Source organism: Prinia subflava, chromosome 17, assembly GCF_021018805.1.
Source record: "Prinia subflava isolate CZ2003 ecotype Zambia chromosome 17, Cam_Psub_1.2, whole genome shotgun sequence".
NCBI lineage: Eukaryota > Metazoa > Chordata > Aves > Passeriformes > Cisticolidae > Prinia > Prinia subflava.
The window spans coordinates 4,498,635-4,520,000 of record NC_086263.1 but is presented as its reverse complement, the minus strand read 5'-3'; the positions used below and the strand labels follow the sequence as shown (position 1 = coordinate 4,520,000).

At 38.1% G+C, this 21,366-nt stretch overlaps 1 protein-coding gene across 34 annotated transcripts in view; it reads right to left on the bottom strand.

The window, feature by feature from the left end:
- The window catches only part of RBFOX1 (RNA binding fox-1 homolog 1), an 818,485-nt gene that overhangs the window by 6,839 nt on the left and 790,280 nt on the right, over positions 1–21,366 (bottom strand). For 8 of the 34 annotated variants that reach the window (XM_063414930.1, XM_063414942.1, XM_063414935.1 and 5 more), the window contains one exon: positions 9,622–9,674. The exons of the other annotated variants lie outside the window; for them this stretch is intronic. In XM_063414930.1, the coding sequence (XP_063271000.1) occupies positions 9,622–9,674 (53 nt within the window). The remainder of the gene's footprint in view (positions 1–9,621; positions 9,675–21,366) is intronic. 34 annotated transcript variants of the gene reach the window in all.

Below are 21,366 nucleotides of genomic sequence, written 5' to 3'. Positions count from 1 at the left end.
CGGTATCCAAGAGCACCCATCTTTAGAAATTACCCAACAAAGGAAATGGGCAATTCCCACTGGAAAAGCAAGGGAAGGAAAGCAGCTCACATCTGTGCTGGGTAAAGGACTTGGTGCTTCTCTGGAAAGGGACTTTGAGAGCTCTGAGCAGGTTTGACACAGATCCCACACTCTGGAGCCTCTCTGGTAGGAAGAACTTCCATAAACCTCAGCCTTGCAACCCTCCACACTAAGATAAAACTTGATTTGGAGATTTGAAATACTCAGCTTTGACAGAACCATAAGAGAATGCCTTTGTCCTGTTCACCTACACAGAAGGGAAGAAGACATCACCACTCTATGCCAATTTTTAGAGAATCCATTTTGAATATCATTATCATTTTAATTCTTTCCAGCCAAATTTCACTCCAACAGTAAGAAAATGTCTAGGAAGGGAAAACAATTAGTTTAAAGGTAGACATGTTTCCCTCTTGCCCTTTATAGAAGAGGAATTGCATGTAGTAATATTTTACATGCTTCAATGCCATGATTATTACTTTTAATGCAATGGGAATTGATATGTTTCCTTTTTTTTTTTTTCCCCTTTTTTTTCCTGATTATCTGGTATCACTGCAATGCTGAGCAAGGGCTGTAAATCAATATTAGTAAAAAATATATTAATTTTGGTCCAGTGGTAGGGCTGCATTTTGCCTCCATCCTCCATCCCCTTCCTGCAGGATCCTTGGCCGTGTCCCACGGCCTCACAGAACAAAACCCAACAGGGCACCTGGGATGGCATTCAGTGGCCCAAATGCAAGGGCCACTTATAAGGAAGGACCAAGCCTGAATCCCCAGGGCTCAGGCTATATGAATTATTATTATATTTAAGCCAACTACTGAAGTAACTGCCAAGTTTACAATATTGATGTAATATACCATGCTGCTAATAATATTATTATATCAATATTCAACAGAAATCTTGACAACTGAGGAGAAAATATGGATAAACACACACATTAAGCAATTTGAAAGGATGAAAATATGACTGTTTCAACCCAGTATTGACTTCTGAGTACATTTTTATTACCCTTTTCCCAAAGCAGTAATCACTTATTGTCAGTTTTTACATTGCTTTTTTTCATCCCTCTATCTAAACCATGTCTCTTTCTTAAAACAAAAGAGTTGTGAAGAAATCCTAACGTGAGAACTGTGACCAAAGTTAATCCTTGCTCCTTAAAAAGAATGGTTTATATTTATATTATGATAATGCTAAAGCTTTTACTGTGATATTAACATAGAAATGTTATTGCAGAATTAGTGATGCTTATAGTCTGTTAAAATAACAAACACTTGTTTTTCTTTTACAGGATATTGAAATTCCACTTAAACAAATGTGTACAATGTAAACACAAAATAAAATGTAAAAGGGATTCTTCCAAATCTTCTGTAAAAGAAAATATATAAAATTAAACTGCACAATTTTCATTTTTGCATGCTCCTGAATACACTTGACATATGTAAGCACAAACATGGATGAAAATATTTCCAAAGGGGAAAGAACACATGCTCAGATATTATCTGGGAAAAAAAATGCATTGAAATTCCTCTGTGATGAATAGACTTTTTTTTTTTTTTTTCTCCTCAGGGTGACCTCTACCTTCAGAATATGATGGTTTTATTATGATTAATAAATTTCATTTCCACAGAGGAAAGGAACAGTGTCAGCTTAAACTTAAAGCAAGTGGGTTTCTTTTTAAATGCTAATTTTTAAACACGCCCTTGCATGACACCAAATTTAGAAGCTCAGAAGGTTAGCAGAATAGATTCTGATTTCCAGGCTGAAAATAGGAAGAAGGATTTAAACTATATTGTCACACTGCAAATCACTGAGCTGCTTCAGTCCCACACACTGCTTCATTTACTCACTGCTCTGCCAGCGTGCTTACTTCTCGTTACAATTAGTGGCATTTAAATGCTTTGGGATAATTTACACTGCAAATTATCATTCCAGGTAAACAACTTACTAAAATTTAGGACGTGCCAATGGTAAATTCACAGTCAATGCAATCCTCTGTGTATTTTACAGGATGATAAAACAATGGATCCAAAGCCATGTGCACAAATCCTTGTCTCAGAACACAGCTGATGAACAATTTTGATGCATCACTAACTAGAACAAGGTATGTTCCTCTATTTTCCACTATATCTGGGACATCATGGGAAAAAAAAAAATGTTTGCTAGCATTTTGTTATCATACTGGCACTGGTTCTTAAATAGCTGGACTAACAACTTCCTGTGTCTAGTGGTTACACATTCACCAATTTATTTATGCTATGCCTCAATCTCTTCAAGCATTTTCAGCAGAGGGTTTAAAAATGCTAAAATACTACATAAAAGGACATAAAATCTGTTGTTCACTGAACAATTAAAAAAAATGTAATTAGAAAAGGAATATTGTGGGATTTATTTTGTCAGGGCCTTTGAAATGGAGTCTTTCTCTAAGTTATCAGTAGTAGGTGTTGTTGAAGTCTCTAAAAATTGGGGAGTTCTGTACCTCTCTACTCTTAATTTCCATTTCAGGATTTTGAGTTCTTTAAATTTAAATATGGTTGTATTTCCACACACATCTGGGACAGACAGGGGAGCTCCAATAGTGGAGATATTTAAAATCCTAAATAACATACACACTATAGGGCTTAACAGAACTTATAAGGAAAAATTCACCACATAAAATATGAACCAAGTTAACACATTTTCCTCAAGTGATTTGAGAAGTATAGAAGGAGAATTTTGAAGAATTTGATACACATATTTTACTTATCATTATCACCTGCCCCCATTTCTTCTACGTATTGCCGGAGGAACTACAGAAAATTATGAACCTGCTTAAGAAGTATAAAAGAGAAGTTAAAAATTGGTCACTGCGTCAGATCAATCTAAGTCTGACCTCAGCCATATTACAAGCAAAGCCCATGCACCTCTGGAAAGTTCATCTTTCTAACTTTTCCCAAATATCAACCACTCCTTACCCACTTTGATTGCAATTGAACAATCAAGTCATAAAATTTCTTCTGGAAGGAGTACAAGGAAAGCAAGGGTTACCTGACCTTAATACCACATAAATACATGAATTATTGCAATAACTAACTTGGTGCTCTTTCCCTTGGTCACAGAACTGTGATGGTCCCAAGAGAGATGACAGAGGCAGTGCAGCTCCTCCCTGTGCACACCAGTCACACACCACACTGCTGAGCAACAGGGATCAAACCTGTGCCCTTTAACCTAAAATTCATCCCACTGTGGCAGGATGGTGTCTGCTTGTGGTGTTCAAAGAACGTGCAACCAACTAAATAACTTCATTTTAGGCATCAACACCAAGGGACTTGGGGCATTTCAGTCACCTGAATCCCCAACAGGTCTCTGCCTCAGAAGGCAAAGGACGAAGATGGGTCTGAAGTTCTAACTTAAGATCAAGGAAATTGAAATCTGCCAATGAAAACAGTTTCCAGGCATTTTCCTCGATTGGGAAGGTTAAGAATGTTGAAGTTCTCCTTGCCAAGTTTTGAATGCACGCTATCAAACGCTGAGGTCACTGTACAAGGGAGGACCATCACATACTTTATTCATAGCATCTTCCTCTTCCATGACCTATAATGTGCTACAGATTTGTGATGTGGAGCAGAGAAAGGATTGGGAAGTGACAGGCAGCACAATAAAGAGTGAAACTTCAAGGTGTACTGCAGGGCTGAACTCCTGCGTGCCTGCAGAGCCACAAGGGAGTTCCTATCACTGCAGTACTAACACATTCCTGGGTTTTCTCAGAGATAAGAAACTTGACCAGGGTCTACCATGGGTAGAGGGTAATAATGAAAGGTTCCCTGAAAGGATGTTCATAAATATGTCATTGATGAAATAGTAAAAGCATTGTTTACTTTTTCCTGCAAGTTGGAGAAAGGAGAAAGTAGAGAAGCATATGCAGACTTTTCTGTAGAGATGAATTTCCAATTTTTGGCTGTTTATTTATGTATGTCACATCTCAGTTTGGCCAGTTAATTTCCTTGCTAATTGACAGGCAAGTTTTGAAGAAGTTTCACTGATGCTCGGATGTGGTTTTAATTTTCCTTCTGTTTTCTAGCCTGTATCTTCTTTTAAAATTTGTGGGATATTTGCAGCCAGCCAAAGCTGAGCTGCCGCCTTCTAAAACATTTAAATAAACATGATTGATACTGCCTAATTTTCAGAAGCATAGAAGGGTAACAAACAGCAGCACAGGTGACTTTGGCCTGAGCTGATGCTGGATAACTGCAAACTGGAGCAATTCTAGGCACAGATCTCACCTTAAAATCTCTCAGTCAGTTTCAGTCTTGCTGTCTGGGTTCACACCAGGGTGGGAATTGAAGCTGATGCCTAGTCAAAAGTCTAAAAGAATCCTATGCACCACCCTTCTGGGTAGCTTCTACCCAAGAAACTTCAATTTTATATAAACTTCCTTAAAAAAAGCCACCGGGGAATCTGAGACTTGCCATCAGGTGACACCTAAACCCAGCTCTATTCCAATGAAAAGAAAGCATTTCTTAGGTCTGTAAAGCATTTTCTTATTACTATTGATGTTATATTTAAGGGCAATAAAGCTTGAAGAAATTCTTATCTAGTTCAATAATAAAGATATTGGATACTTAATTTATTAATTTTTAAAGCAGTCTTTTGTGATCGTGTATAAAGTTCTGCAACCATAGCATTGTTTTATGTTTATTTGCAATATGACGATCTCAGGATATTAGAACTGAATCCTTGCTCATTTAATGGACTTGTAAATTGGCATCCATACATGCACACACACAAACCATCTTTCATGTGCTCTATTTTTAGCCTACCAGAGAAAAAACAAACTAATTGCTTCATTAAAAAAAAAACCAAAAACAACAGCACAGGAGATACACTTGTGCCTATAGGCACCTGTTGAGGACAAACACAGATTATTCACTATTTCTGCTATCAAAGGAGCTCCACGTTGCAAATCCTCCCTTTACAAATGACAGGAGCTCAGCCTTTCCCTGATCTTGCCATGCTGCCACGTTTGAGCAGCCGTGCGAACTGACCCAGAACCGCCAGCGCCGGGCGGGCAAGCTGTCACACAGCCAGGGACAGCCAGGGACAGCCAGGGCTGCCAGGGACAGCCAGGGCTGCCAGGGCTGCCAGGGCTCCAGGGGGCACAAAGGGAGTTAACCAAACCCCACCGAAGGAGGACAGAGCATAAGCAAAGTGTTTATTGATTTTTATCAACCGGCCCGGTAGCTGAACGTCTCCAGCACGCAACTACCCGGAGCAGTAAAAGCTGTGAGAAATGGAATTCCATACAAGCAACTATTTATAGCAGCAGTAAATGCAGGTTTAAACTGCCAACATAAAGGACACTTGAATTTATAGGAGAAGTTTAATTTTGTGCATTAGTGCAACATTTCTTAGTCTTTCCAGAGCAAAAATGTCAGTATCTGCTATTTTTCACAGGAAACAGCAGTACAGCCTTAAATAAACACTAGCACAAAGACCATACTGCTCCTTCATCTTCATTTTTTATTTGATTAGCAGAAGAGCATAGCATAATAATAAAAGCATCTCATAGAAAAGGGTTATTTCCCCAAACTGCTTCATGAAATGAAGTCAAGCCCATTGGCAGCAACAGTAAAAGGGAAGAACCTCTCTCAACTGAGCATATATCTTCACACAGTAATTCTAACAGGGTGAAGGAGGCACCTCTGAAGCTGTATCCTTCTCAGGAGTTTAGATTGGACCCCCAAATTCCTTTGTAAGAGTGTGATCTAATCAATATCTCCTACCAGACACATGAACAGGTCAATGAGATGTATGCAAGCTCAAATGGCAAAATTCTGGCCAGCTGCAATTCTTTATGTACCTACCCTGGCAGAGGTAGGTTTGCCACAACAGGCACTGCAGCCATCCTAAGGACTTCAACAAATACTGATTTGTTTTAAATAAGTATCTCCATATTTTCTATTGTTCAATGAATTAAAATTGTGGCAGTGTTACTGCTGACAGGTTAATGATGGTATACAGGAAAACTTCAATGACTGGAGCAATTGCATTTGTTAAAAATGGCCAATATTCTCTTCAAATATTTCAATAGCACAAACCCCATGGTTTGCCTATTGAAGCTGCTTGCTTTTATTCAACATCTCTCCTGGAGTTATGAAGTTAAACCTTTCAAAATGTTTAATCTGTTTTGGAGACTGTATCTTTCTCCAAATGGAGGTCAATAACTTAATTTAAGACTGTCAGCTTCTAAAGCTTTATAAAGCATTTCTTTTGCCTGCATGCAGACACACACACACACACACAGAGAATCTTTCCTCCTGGGACTGATTCTGCTCAAAAAATGTAAATAAATACAGCCACAATTGGACAGATGTTATATCCACTTCTAGCTTACTTCATTCCAAATTCAGCTTTATATATACCCTTGCCTTTCTCTCTGTTATTTCAAAATCATAAACTGCAAATACACTTGGGAGAAAAATAATACCAAGCATGCATCAGCACTGGATTTTTTTTTTTTGCTTCTACATAAAGGCTGGATAACAGTTAAAAACTGGAAGAAGAGAGAGAGAATATAAATATAAAATAATAACCCTGTCCCATTTTTACACAAAAAATATAAAATGTCATTTGCAGGTACATCTGAGAATGTACTTGCAAAAGACAGTAAAAATGCTTTTCTTTACAAACTATGAATTTTGATATTAGAAATTCTAAAAGAGATAAAAAAATAGATTGAACACTGATTTGAAAAATTCACTAAGAATGATAAAGGTGCAAAATGAACAATGTTCTGCAACCAACTTGTAAAAAAACCATAGGTTTATTCTGGGTCTCATTCTGATTTATCCAGAGACTGACAGGGCAGATGCCCATTGCCCCCATCAGACAAGAACCTCAGGATTAATTCTCCCCTAGTGCAGCTATTGTCAGGAATTTGCCAGAGGAAGGTCCTCAGAGATCCTTGTTAAAATTCCATCATCAAACCAACGGGAGGTTTCGGATAGCTTCCCTGCCTCTGTTCTAGTTCAGATCTGCTTGCAAACCCTTTAATCATGTCTGCCAGAGAAGATCTATCCCAGAAGTGCAGAACTGCTCTTCTGAACAGTAATTATTTTTAGCCTCAGAATGCACTGGATGCAATCGAGAGTGAAATGCTTTTAAATTTCCCATGGAAGGATCCCTCTGTCAGATATCTGAGGAGGTTTCCCTTCTGCAATGTGCATTCACAAACAGACAGAGATACACAAATAGAAATGTGTTTATGGACACAAGTCACTCATTAACACATTTATCCACTCAAGACTATTCCCAAATAAAATAAGATACCATGTGGCTGAGGGCTAAGTATCCTCTGGCAGGAATGATGAAGGATTGAGAAGAAAATAGTGAATATTGCCAGCAGAACCACTCAAGACTTCCCATTTCCAATTGATGACCAAGTTCCAACCAAAGCTTTACTTCTTATATATTACTATTGGTAATCCACAAACACACACATCCTTTACAGGGAGGCAATACAAACATACATATACTCACATGTCAAACATTGAGCATGTTTGTAAGTATCTTCACTTGATATCAACTTTACAAACACAGTAGAATTACTGTCACTGAGCTTAGGAGCACTAAAATAGCACTATAAAATCATACTGCAGGTGTTTTGCATGCATCTGAAAAACCACAGGAAGGTTAGTTTTGGTTCTCAAAGTATCTCTATGTTTGCTCCATGTATTAAAACATAAAACAAAAGGTGATAAAATAGTTGGAAGTCAGATTACAAATCCAAAAGACCAAATTCAACTTTAGCAATTTGACTCACAGGAATTCGGGCCAGAGAATTATGTTTTTATGAAGCCAAAAGTCATTTAAATTCTATTACGGAAACTTAGGTATATCAGAAACAGCAGGTACAAGTTTTCATCAGCTTTCTCCTTAATATTTAGTGCAAAAAAAGGCACCTGCAGTCACCTGTGATGGATGTGTTTATCATGCGCTCAAAACCATGCCTAGCAAAAAAACCTTATTGTTGAATCAATCCAACAGAGGTAATCGACTGGTAAACTGAAAAGTTTTAATAAATACACACAGAGATCCATTTGCTTTTGTGCAAAGTTCACTGAATGATCTATAAATGACATTTATATTTTATAGAAATAATATATTTTTGATTGGAATCATAAAGAGGTGATATATGGAATATCTGTAGTAAATTCTTGGGCACTTAGATTGTGCCTGAATTGAGAGCGAGAGATTTTACTAGAACAAGAATCATTGCTTAGAAGGGTTCACTTTGCAAAACTGGACCCACAAACCCCACATTTAACTCGAGAATTCCAAGTTTAAAAATTGCTAAAATAAATATATTTATTCTTATTCAGAGAAGCTTAGATTTACAAATTAGCAGCTCACTTCAATGAAGAGCTAAGCAGGAAGCTCAAGTGAAATAACCAAAGCCAAAATCCAAGTTGAGTGATATGAAGAATGTGACAAATGTTGGCTTTTCAAAATGTATTTACTTCATCATTTATAGGACTTGGAAAAATCTATCTTGAATCAGGTTTTACTACCGAAGAACTTTTCAGATTACCACCAAAAATGCTACAGCTAGCACACAGGTTACAACAATTTTAGCATATGTTGGGTTTAGCTATGATCATCTTTTCCATAAATAAATGCTCTCTATTTGTTCCTATGCAGATCATCATGGCATAAACAGAAATCTCGTCACCTTTCTTTTATTTCTGCTAATATAAAACTCTATCAGCAAACACTTCTTAATACCAACATTTGATTTCACACTATATACCCTTTCATCCTGCAATACGAGAAGCTTCTATGAACTTGATTTTTTGCACAACATTATTGGCAGAATAAGTCCCGACACGGTTACTATTTATTTTTGCCTTTTGATTTCTTATGCAGTAACATAACACCATCCTTACCTGAATTAAGACTAAGCTTGTTCAAACTCTATTGCTTAAAAGAGAGAAAACCTCTTGACATATTCAATATACTTATAAAATATTAATAAAGCTTTTTAAAACATTGTTCATTCTTCTGTAGCCATGGCTTACAACATGATAGCATATCGAGACTTTTTACTTACTAGAGAGCGATCCTCTGAAGGCACAGACCCTCTCTCCCACTATCTCATCCATAGGATAGACTTTGTGAGTGCTTTAGGGTCTGCAACACCCTCGTGGGCACCATTTGCCCCCAGCGAGTTGAAAAGAAAATTGTGACATCTATAGCACTTACAATGTCCTGCACACATCTAAGCCTTGGCTCTGCTCATCGGCTCTGCTCGCTTTGACTTTTGCAAGTCACGGTCCTGAAGCTTTTATCAGAAGGTTTAACACATCCTTACACACTAGGCCGTACCATAAACTGGAAACAAAACACCAAAGTCAGCAAAATAACCTAATGGCTTTTATAACCTGCAGGCTGAAGCTATAAATTCATTAAACTATTCCAAAGATTTATACTACGGACTCTCCTATGCTTTGTCTTACGATTAAATGCAGCATGTGAAAAAGGATATTGAGACCTGGATGGATGCATCAAGAAGTATCAATGATTGTTACCTGCAGAGGTGTTACAAGAAATTTCATCTGCTGCAACGAAGACGAATTGATTTCTGCAAGAGAAGATAAAATTCACAATACTGCTTGCTGACTGGGAAATGTGCTAGCTGCCAATTGACTTGATGTTTACAGATGGGGTAGGGGAAGGGTGCTTAATTTTAATGAATGTAGCAAGAAAAAGTGTTGAGTATTATAGAGTTTATAAGGATCATGAGGTAGACATGCTGGGATCTTTTAAATGAAATAATGGTGACATTTGGATATGGACTATGTACAAACTCCTGCATTGGAAGCTTCATGTTTAGTGTTACAGATATGTCAATATATTTATGAAGTCTAATAAAAATAAAACAATATATTGATATAGCTATTAAAGGGCACTACTGCAAAATATGTAAAAAGCGCTTTTGAAAAAAAAATTAAATTGCAATTAACTTTGTGCATCTGAAAGGAGGATATTGAAATTAAAATATTTTGCTTTTTCTGTATCTAATATGACTGCAATCAGAAAATTAATTTTCTGCTATTTATTTTAAAAAATGACATAGTATATTCTCATATACTGTCATCCAAATACATAGAAGATTTTGCAGAATCTTAGGAGAATAAGCTAGAGAGATGAGTAATTTAATATAAACCTTCTCTTGCAAAATTCTTTTTTTAAACCAGGTAACATAAAAAGAGAAACGCTAAATGCACTAGTATTTCAAAATGCAGAAAACTTCATTATGTCACAAACCCTGATTTGTCCTTTCTGAAATGTAGGCAGCCAGGATCTGGGTTAGTGGAAAGCATGTTTGAGGATTAGCATTAACTGATTGCTTTTTGTGCACATACCCAGCTTCCTCAGGGTGCTCTTGTGTTGTGCAGGGTTAAAACACCCGGCTGTGGTTTCCTCCCAGCTGCTCACAGCCCCTGCACTGCCAAAGCCTGACACTGAGCTTTGCACAGCCTGAACGCAAGCCTAACAGCCAGGAGCCAAAGGATGCAGGCTGGGAAAACAGCCTGGAAAACAGCCCTGCAAGCACTGAGCACTGAGGATCCTCCTGAAAACCAGGAAAACACCCTGGGAAACAGCCCTGCAAGCAGTGAGCACCAAGGATCCTCCTGAAAACCAGGAAAACAGCCTGAAAAACAGCCCTGCAAGCAGTGAGCACCAAGGATCCTCCTGAAAACCAGGAAAACAGCCTGGAAAACAGCCCTGCAAGCAGTGAGCACTGAGTATCCTCCTGAAAACCAGGAAAACAGCCTGGAAAACAGCCCTGCAAGCACTGAGCACTGAGGATCCTCCTGAAAACCAGGCAGGAGCAAACCTCCCTCAGGGGCAGCAAAACCTGGAGGAGTTACGCCCTAAGGGAACAAAATCTATTTCTATTACTTCACCTCCAGTGTATCAAGGGATTTGAAATTCTCGTTTAGAAATCTGCGAACCTTGCTCCTTAGAGGTTCACATTCTAGGGGGGGAGGGAAATAAATCCAAAACAAACCAAGGAATCTGCAGTCTGTACTGTAGGGACAGGATTGCATAGGTCCAAAAGCAGATCATTGTCTCTGCCCTAGCAGAAACACTGACACTGTTAGTGTGAACTTAGTAATCAAATTGTACATTCCTGCATTTCAGCTTTTCATTAAGTTCAAGTGGCAGTTTTGCTCTTTATTTTGTCATCTTCAACAGTTTCAGGAGCTGATGAGATTTACCTAACAAGTAAGGCTAAAGGACATTAATTTTAAAAAAAGAAACTGGGATAAATTTTACATTATAAATACAGAGCTACACTTTATTTCATAGTTAGCATAATTTGTCACTGTATTTACTGCTACCACCTCTGTGAAATTATAGACAGGACAAGTCAAATGCTTGCCTAACAGTGGCTGAGGCAGTAGCAATGCAGACTTACCAGCTACTGTTCTACAGAAAATCCTTCTGGCTCATTTCTGTGAAGATGTTAAACTGCCCTCTCATTTAAACAAAAAGATCACTTTTCCTTAAAAACTGCCTCTAAAGTGGTTACTGAGAAGCTCCTTTTGTTCATCTCTGCTCAGAACAGTGGAACATTTAACCACAGATTCTCTGTCTTCAGATATTAAAATATAGAATTATCTGCAAGGGTAATGTGATGAGTTAGTACTTCCAGAAAGACCTCAGAACACTAACTGCAATTTGTCCTTTGGAATGACAAATATTACTGAAACTGTTCTGAAATCTTACTCTTTTTATAACCAAGCCTTTACTGGGAAAAAACCTATTTTTTTAAAAACAGATAGACCCAAAGTGATACCTATTTATAAAAAAAAAAACAAAAAACAAGAAAAAACACTACTATAAACATCTCTTGTTACACTGCTTCATATGAAGCTGCTATTTTGCTTTTGTAAAATTAAATTCGCAACTCCATACCTAACTTTTAAAAGTGGGAAGTTACATATTGGTCAGCATAGCAACTGTAAGAATGAAAAGACTTGAGGCTGGAGTCCAGTTCAATATTTTATAACTAATTAGGTGATATTTGTAGCAATTACTGGAAATTCTTAAGCACTTTGATGGCTTTAATGTTCTTCTAGTGGCAGGATTTATTTAGATAAATTCCATATTGCCTTTTGCATAGACCTAGAGGGGAAACTGCTCATCAGAGGCACCTCAGATATCCCAGCTGGTGGCTAAAGCAGGGCTGGTCCTCTGTGCCTGCAGGAGGAGGTGAGCACACACCTTTGGGGTGAGCACAGCTCACCTGCCCCAGTCCCTGCAAATGTTCCCTTTAAAGGAACATTTAAAGCTCTCTGTGCTAACTCTGTCGAGCACACAAGGCTTGGAAATCTCACAAGGAAGCTGTGATGAAAATTCATGGCGCGTTTTAGGCTGGTTTAGTGCTCCTCATCACTGCTGCACTTTTAATGATTCAAAAAAAGTACAGCAACTGCAAGCGGACCCAACTTTATTATACAATAAGCCCTGCTCAATTAAGATACAGAATCACTTCCATAATTTAATTTGTGTATTAACAGTGAAAGTACAGAACCAAATTTTTACTGTTCACTGGTTAATAGTTCAGATGTAAAAGAACACAGATTTAAACAAAAGAAACTTTTTTAAAATAGAATTTTAAGAGATGCTACTGGCTGTTTGATAGGAAAAAAAAAAGTGAAACCCGAAAGGATAACATGACTAATACAACCATGAATGTATGGTTGGTTATATTCGACCTGCCAGATCCTCACACCCTGGGCTAAGTGCAATTCTTTTAAATGCAGGAGCAGCACCCTTTGGCTGTCTGAGCTCTCTGATGTCTCCCAGACAGTGTGGGTGAGGAAAATGTGCTGCTGGGACTCCAAATGGCTGGGTTCCATCCCAGCAGCTACTTCCCAAGGGCAAACGCTCTGCACACTACTGCTTCTCTCAGGCCTATATATCAAATTTTATCTCTTCTAGCAAATTGAAAACTAACTAGTTTTTTTTTTACCGGTATGGTAATAAAGATGGTTTTAAATTTGGAAAAAAAAATGTTTAAACATTTGATATATATCCTGAATTCAAACAAGAACAGAAGGGGAGGACAAGAGAAGTACTATTAAATTATTTAGATGAGTTTTCTTCCTTTGGGGTAGTTATTGAACCTGCGTCACACCATCTTCAAAGGCTTGAATATGTTGTAATTTCCTCTGCTCCATTCCCTGCAGTCCCTTTGGCAGTAACAAATGTGTGCCTCTAAGGCCCCACATCTGACAGAAACCTCTCTCTTTTGGCACCTGCTCTTTCCATCCAGCAGACCTTTTGCATATCCAATACATTACATGCTTTCTTTTTCTCTTTTTGAAACTGTGTGGTGAAAACATGCCATGCTATAAAGCAGAGATTTTATATATATTGAGGGGTTTAAGTTCTTTAATCACTGGAGCCTGAGCCTTGTCCTTGCTGTGGATGTCTAACATACACAAGTACTTCTGTGAGGAAACACCTGACCCATAAGTGATCTGCCCACTTTATTATTGGAAAATTGAGAACCTGGAAGAGAATCAGAGAATGGGTCTCAGACACCCTTTTTTATGACTTGGGGGATGTAACTATCATGAAACACAATTCCAGCCTAGGCTCAGAATAAACTGCTGCCCTGAGTGCTCCCTCTGCAAGTTCCCATGGGGTCATCCCACCCTGGGGAAGGACGGGCTCCTCTGTGTCTGCACTAGTCCCCCGTCCTCAAGGAGCACCAGCCTGCCTCCTCCTTTCTCTCCTGCAGCCACTGGCCCTGCTCTCCTCAGGTGCTCAGAGCTCCCAGTGCCTGGGAATTTATAAACTCAGGTCATTTTGGGTGGAAAACCCACCCAGGGCACACGGGGCCAGTGAATGTTGTGTGTGTCCTCTCCCTAAAATGCTGGGTGGAACTCGGACTTCTCATCACGGTTTCACACAGCACATGACTGAGAACAAAGTTTTGGCACACACCTAACCTCACCCACGAGTACCAGAAGTTTCCAATCCCTCCTCCTCAGCAGCACAGAGCTTCCTTAAAATGGAAGCCATACTAGAGGTCAAAGGGGATTTTAAAAATTAATCACACTGGCTTTACGAATTTCAAGATGTAAAAGAAATGATAATCCACTAACATACAGTGATTATGTTTCGTAGACCTGAATTCCTGGGCTTTGCTGACAAACTTCACAAAGCTACAGAAACAATTTTGCTTAACACAGAGGTTCAGACCCCCGCCCAAAAATCCAGGAACTGCTGAAACCCTGCAGAGCCCCAGAATATCAAAAGCTAGGATGAAGGCAAACACAATATTGAACAGAAGTTACAGAGGAAAGAGTTAAACTATATTTAACCTGTTGACTTTTTCTGGTAGGACTGCTGTGGGATTGACAAACAAGGGCAGTATTTAGAACTCAGGGACCAGAATCTCAGCTGGTAAAATTGATGCAGCTTAACCAAAAGCACTGCCTTCCCTTCCTGGAGCTGTTCCAAGCTGCATTCCCCAAGGATCTGGTGCTAACTATCATGTGCAGCAAGGGTTTTTCCCAGCAGAGTTATATTTCTCCATTATACTATTAAAGCTATTATATATTTCCTTCGTGCTCTAAACGTTAAGACTTTGCTGCTCTTGTGAGGACTCTGACGTTGAGGACGTTTTCTCTATGAATTTTAATATAGCTGACTGCTGCCTCCTTGAATGGTTTCTGCAATAGTCAAGGATGGACAAAGTTTCCCTTATAATAATTTTATTAAGTCCTTCTCAACTCTCTCCTGCTGGTGTCCTAAATTTAAATATCAAGGCCATCAAAGAATTTAAACTTTTTAATATTAGCATAATAACTATAATTAGAAGGTTGATTTTGCTATTATCATGCTTTATATTCCCATTACTGTAAGATCAAAGCACATTACCATACCCATAGCATTTGAATCACAACACAAATCACAACTAAACAACTTCACAGCCACACCTATATGATATATTAAATGAAATAAGAATAAAACTATAAATAATTCATGCAGTATCAAGCTTCAACAACACTAATAGTAACTTGTTGGACCTGATGTGCATTAGGAAGGTAATTAGACTAATTACTTCAATGTCAGGTTTTTCTTCTCTGCAGAATTTCTTGTTCAACCTAACCAAAGATGATGCCAAGACAGAGAGGAGGATGTGGATATTTGGCTTTCACTGAGGTCCCCTGCTTTCCTCATCACAAGATAATGCTCTCCTACATCCATCATTCCTGACCACCTCTTTCCTGAAATTTTGAGGCACGCCTTGGAAGCAGATGGAGGAAAACCCTGACTCAAAAGAAACAAATGCAGCTATTTCTAGAACTGTTGCTGCAGAGAAAAACCACTGAAGCCCATCTGCATTTCCCAAGCAGAAGCATCTCCTCCATCTGCCCGGGCTCAGCTGCCACTGCAGAAGGTGCAGGGTCCCTCCTGTGCCCCAGGGTGTCTGAAGGGGCACCACAGCCCCATTTCCAGGCAGCTCAAGCCAGTCCTTATTCCCCTGCCACGTTCTTCACCTCTCTGCGTCCTCTTAGTGCTCAGTGCAGGACATTTCAGTGTGCTTCAGCCAATGGCGGGATGTCCCTACCAAAATTCAGAGTGCCAAAGGCAGCAGGAGAGAGAAAAAGAACAAAATCTCTCATAGAGTTTCGTCCTGCTACCAGTCACACAATTTCTTGACCAGAAATAATTTGTTTTAATAGCAAAAAGTACTTTTGCAATTGCAAAAAAACACACCTTCAAGAAAAGAAAAAAAAAATAACCCCCAGCTCTTCTGGACACCAATGGAAATGTGCATCCCCAAGCCCTGTGATATGCCTGCATTATTTCATTTACTCAGAGAGAAAAAAACAACCAACAGACCGACCCAGAAACCTAAAGGGATTAAAAAAACCTAAAGGGAAAAATGGTCAACAGAAGGCGCTTTCTCATAATTTGTGTTCTTATCTCTTTCCCCAGCAGATGGGCAGGCTTTTTTTTAGCCCTGATATTGAACTAGCCAAACAACGCACTGAAATTCCAGAAGAGAGAGACTCCTTTGAGCACAGCCCAATTCCAGTTGGAGGAATGTCCACTCTGCACAAAGGGTGGATACAATAATTCTGCCATGGCAGTGTCTTGGATACAAACACCCCCTCTCTCTCCCTCCATTAGCTCTCAAAGTCAGCATAAAGAAAATTTCTAGCAAAGAGATGCAACCTTCCAACTTAGTGCTGTTGTTGAAAAAAAAAAAAAAAAAAAAAAGCAGCTTATTTTTAATATATTGTCAGAATGTAGACAATATCTTACATCACAACCAGTAGGAAAATCTCTAGTTCTTTCACCTTTCATATTTTAGATCTACAAATTTTATTTCCTGATTTATTTTCTTCTTAATCAGAGTTGTACAAATAGACTTGGATCTAACTCATATTACCTGCTGCATCAATGGAATTTTTTGATGTATGATCATTCAATATATTATACCTAGTAAGAAATTTTTATTAATAATGCAATATACAGAGTCTAAAGATGAATATTTATCTGCAAGAGGAACACGTGACTTTTAAGTAGATCTGGAAATTTTAAAGTAATATCTAAACCTAATAGGTGAAATTCTGAATACCACACAAATCTGTAGCAGCATTCACACTGATCTCAGAGGCAGAACTGCTCTAAAATTATTGGCCTTTTAGTGTGATTAACACAGACTATGCACTTAAATTAAATACTTGAGGAAGTAGTGCAGTAATTTTTATTTCAGAAGTGCTCCACGTCAGTGACATAAATCGATGTCATTTTGACCCAGGACTGCTAAAGTAAGGCTCTATTTGAATTCTTAATATTTATATTTGAAAATTTTGTTTATGACTATATTTTAGACATATTGTTCATTCTCTTTAGGGCAAAGAGCATTTTGAAGTCAGCCTTGTGTAAAGAATCAGTATTTTATTCATTAAAATACATTAAAAATCAATTTATTTAATTGGGGGATTTGTTCTTTATGTATATCATGATATCCTTAAAATAATTCCTCAAAACCATACTTTATATTTGTTTCTGATTTCAGAGAAATTATTACCGTTTACTACTAACCACCATTTTATCCACTATAAAGTTTCCCAACATACAGAGGTATAATTATAAACTTCAACAATTATGAACAACAACAATTCTTTCTCTTTATATTATACTAAGTTTGGAATGACTTTACAAATTAGTTGACAGCATAATTTTTTTCATATTTTAACTAAAATACCGTATACACAAAAGCCTTGCCAGGATTATTTAAGAATTCATTCAAGAAAAACAAAACGAACTTTAGAAGCTGGTACACGTTTGTTTTAAACAAAGTCCTTACTTAATTTTTTCCTTTTTTTTTTTTTAATGCATGTATATTAAACACCCTACAGCAATTTTCACAAAAAAATTCTTTAGGATATGTGGATAAACATTCTATTCCCACTCCTGCAGTATTCTTACAATCTGATGTTTGCCTCAGGTGGGTTCCTAGAGTATCAGAAGCTTGACAAGCCCAAAGGAATATGAAAATAATCTACTTAAATACCTAATCAAATGCTTTAGACTCCTCAGAGGTGCGAAACACCGCAGTAAAAACATGCAAGAGCGCAAATTGCCTCTTTCTTGATTAATTTCATCAACATTGTTATTTAAAGTTTGTTCCTCTAATACTTCGCCACCTTGCCAGAGCACACTGCAAATTACACGGCTAATCCATACAGACTGTACCCATGTCATCCCAGTTTTATTAGCGACATTTCATTCCTTGAAATGGAATATTTCAAGGCCTATTTGTGCCTGCTGCACCGTGCTCTGAATCTCTCCCTGGTTTTAGAGCTGACAACGCCCAGGTTCTGGTCTGCCTCTCTGTGGTCTCTCGAGCCAACGATCTGCGAGCTGAGCAGTGTGTAATTAGCCACTGACACGTCCAAAGGAACTGGTATGGGCTATCATGTCACAGGCACTGACCCAATGCCCTGTAACAGTTTTGGTCTGCTGGATCAGGAATCGATGTTTTAGAAACTCCCCAACTTCGCATTTATCCAGTCTGCTGAACACAACACAGAAATTCTAAAGTCGCGCTTTCTTCCAATACCCTCTAAGAGCAAAGAAGCTTTTATGAGCTAGTAATGAGATAATTCCTACTTTAAAAATGTTAACCAGTCCTCTCCTCCCCTCCTTTTAGAGAAAAGGTATGAAAATTCATCAAATTAATGTATTCTTAATCACAGTTCTTTACTATGAGCTTTTCCATCAGAATAAAGAACTCCCAAGTTAAGTCATGCTACATAACTAGACACAGGCTGGATGAATTAAACAAAACCAAGAGAGGATACTGAAGCTGAGATGTAAATGTAAGAAGAGATGCACTGCTTTATTTTTTTGGAACATGATGAGCATTTAAGAGCTCTCCCTACGTTCAAGAAGAACCTGGCAGCAGAAGTACTGAGCACCTTAAGCTTTGAGCACATCAGGACAGCAGGTATGGAAATCTGGGCTTTAGCCTGCCTCTGCCTTCTCTCCCAATTTTCTCTCCATGATTTCCAGCATGGATGTCCAAAGAGATTTCTCAGTAAGCCAAGCCTTTCCTTGTCTATGGGGATTCCTAAAATATCCCTTGATACTGCAAAGGATGAGAATGGAGATTAAAGGTAAGAGAAGTAGAAGCAGGGTATGAATGAAACCACCTCTGACATCACAAGTTTAATAATTGTTGTTTACCATAATTCTGGGCAGTAGCACTAAGCTTTTTCTCTCCTGTGTCCCCCCAGTTTTGAACTGGTGCAGGAGTTTTAGCAGTTCCCTGGATGTTACATGAATAGTCAAACTACACCCAGGTGAATTAATTCTTCAAAGTACCAGTAAACAGGTTAATTCCATCCAGTGCAGGAATGTATTAAAACATCAAAGCAGCTTCCTGGAACTGGTAGAAGATTATGTTTCCACGAAATGTAATTGTTTGCAATGTTTTCCTACATTATTGTGACTCACTGAGCCTCCCCCCAAAAATGTCATATCTGCAATATTTAAGAATGAACCGTGCTTCAATTATTGGAAAGTACTCTATGCAAGATATTTTCACTTCAGGAAATTCCTGTCAAAATGTACTACATTAAAGTCCCTGCTCATGCAATTTCAAATGCTTTGATTTTTTTCCCCCCTATAACATTTTCTTTATTCATATTCACCCACTTTTACTTTCTAACTCTTCACTAAAAAGTACTGTTATGGTTATTCTATGAGTCATATACTCCAGTCATCCCCAAAACTCTGAATGAACTGGGATGAAAATGGATTGTGAAATATTAACATGATGCCAGTGACCCTCTAGTTTGCCAGAGATCACACAGGCATAAAGTTCTGACAGACAGAGGGCCAAACCCACTGCCACTCTGTAACAGCCAAGCCAATAATTTGATTTTTATTTGCAATAATAGGGAATAAAGAAGCTTTAGCTACCATACAGGATTGTTCAGGAAAAAAACCAAACAACTAGATCAATAAAGCATCACCACATCAAACCTAAGCATTGGCAGAAGAGTTAAATATATTCTCTCTTGTTGTTAGAAAAGCTAAACACAACCTCTGTACCTGCTCAAGGTGCTGACTGAACTTTTCACTGTCAAAATTTGAGTAGCCTACAATTTGGTCTTTACAATTCCTTTACAAACTAAAACCGTGTAAAGAAAGTCTTTCTCCTTAATCTAAGAAGGTACAATCATGAAATGAATGAGGCACTAGATTTTAAAATATTTATGTTTCTATAAAATTATTTAATGGAAAATTAAATTCTGGCTCAAGATGCTATTATACTTTATATGCAATCAAAACCTTAATTTTAGTATATATCTCTAGTAATCTTCAATAAGAGAAAATAATTTGAATAAAAATACAGCGGATTTCTCTGTTTAATCATAAAATAGAAGATGATATAGTCCATAATATAATAAAAATCCTTCTCAGCTATAGAAGCTCACATTTTATATTTTATGGTTTTCTACTTTTAATTCTAAATTTTCATTCTTTAATGAGCATGTTTACTATTAAATCAAATCTGTGCCTGTTCTATTTTAGGATAACTTGAGCACAAATATCAAGTATTACTCTCAACTATTTGCCCAAAGAAAACTGGAAAACATATTAAACTAATTCTGTAGACACTACTGCTTTGAAAAAAATGAATGCTCCACCTAGACATGTTAAAAATTTAAACTGTTAGAATATCATGAGTTTATCAGGAGTAAGATTTCAGATCTGGAAGATACATGATTTCCATATGACAAAACCTTCTCTCTCTAATTTCATAAAACCCTAGGCATAACCACAGAACATGTAACACAAATTGATAGTGGGAGAAAAAAAAAACAAAACATACTTTTTGCTACAAAGTGTTATGTGCAAAATATTTTGGAATATGCCTTATTTTATTAAAAAAAAGAAAAAAAAAATCAGCTTCCAGTGATGAGGGGTTTAATCCAGACAACAACGATGTCAGTGGGAATGTCCCCAGAGATTGGAGAGGGGTTTAAATTTGGCAGTGTGTTCTGGAAGGGGCTGGAGCTCAGAGCAGCACCCTCTGTCCGTGTGTGTGTGTGTGTGTGAGATGGATGGGAATGTGTGTGTATATATGGATACTGCACCATCCATGTATAAACACACCTGGGCCCTGCTCGGGGACAGCAAGCAGCACAGGGGGGTCACTCTGCCTCTCAGACAGGGCTGCCTTCCTCCTGTCAGGGCTCTGCTCACTGCACTCCCAGACACACTTGCACAAATATCGCTGACAACGTTAATATGCGCGAAAGGAACATTTTTCTGACTCCGGTCGAAGATGCAATAATCAAATCATAAAACACAAAACCAATAGCCAATCAATGTGATCAGTCTGCCCATAGGCTTAGTTCAAGCAAGCCATTCACTGAGCTATGTGATGGATCTGTCAAACCCAGTACAGCATTACAGACATACCAGCAACACCGAGTGAACATGCAATGACAAAATGACAATACGCCCCACTGCCATGCTCCCACTCCTTCTGCCTCAGAATACAAAACTGCAGCACCTTGCTAGTTTCTCTTGCTTCAGACTTGGACAGAAACCTAACAACTATATATATTTATTTTTAAATATTGCAATAATAAGAGCTGTACAGACATTTTATTGACATCTGATTTAGTGTCTTTTGCACGTCCTTACAGTTACTTTTTCCAAATATGCTCAGTTTAGAGAGTTTGCCAGGCAAGTTCCAGACTGATGAAGAA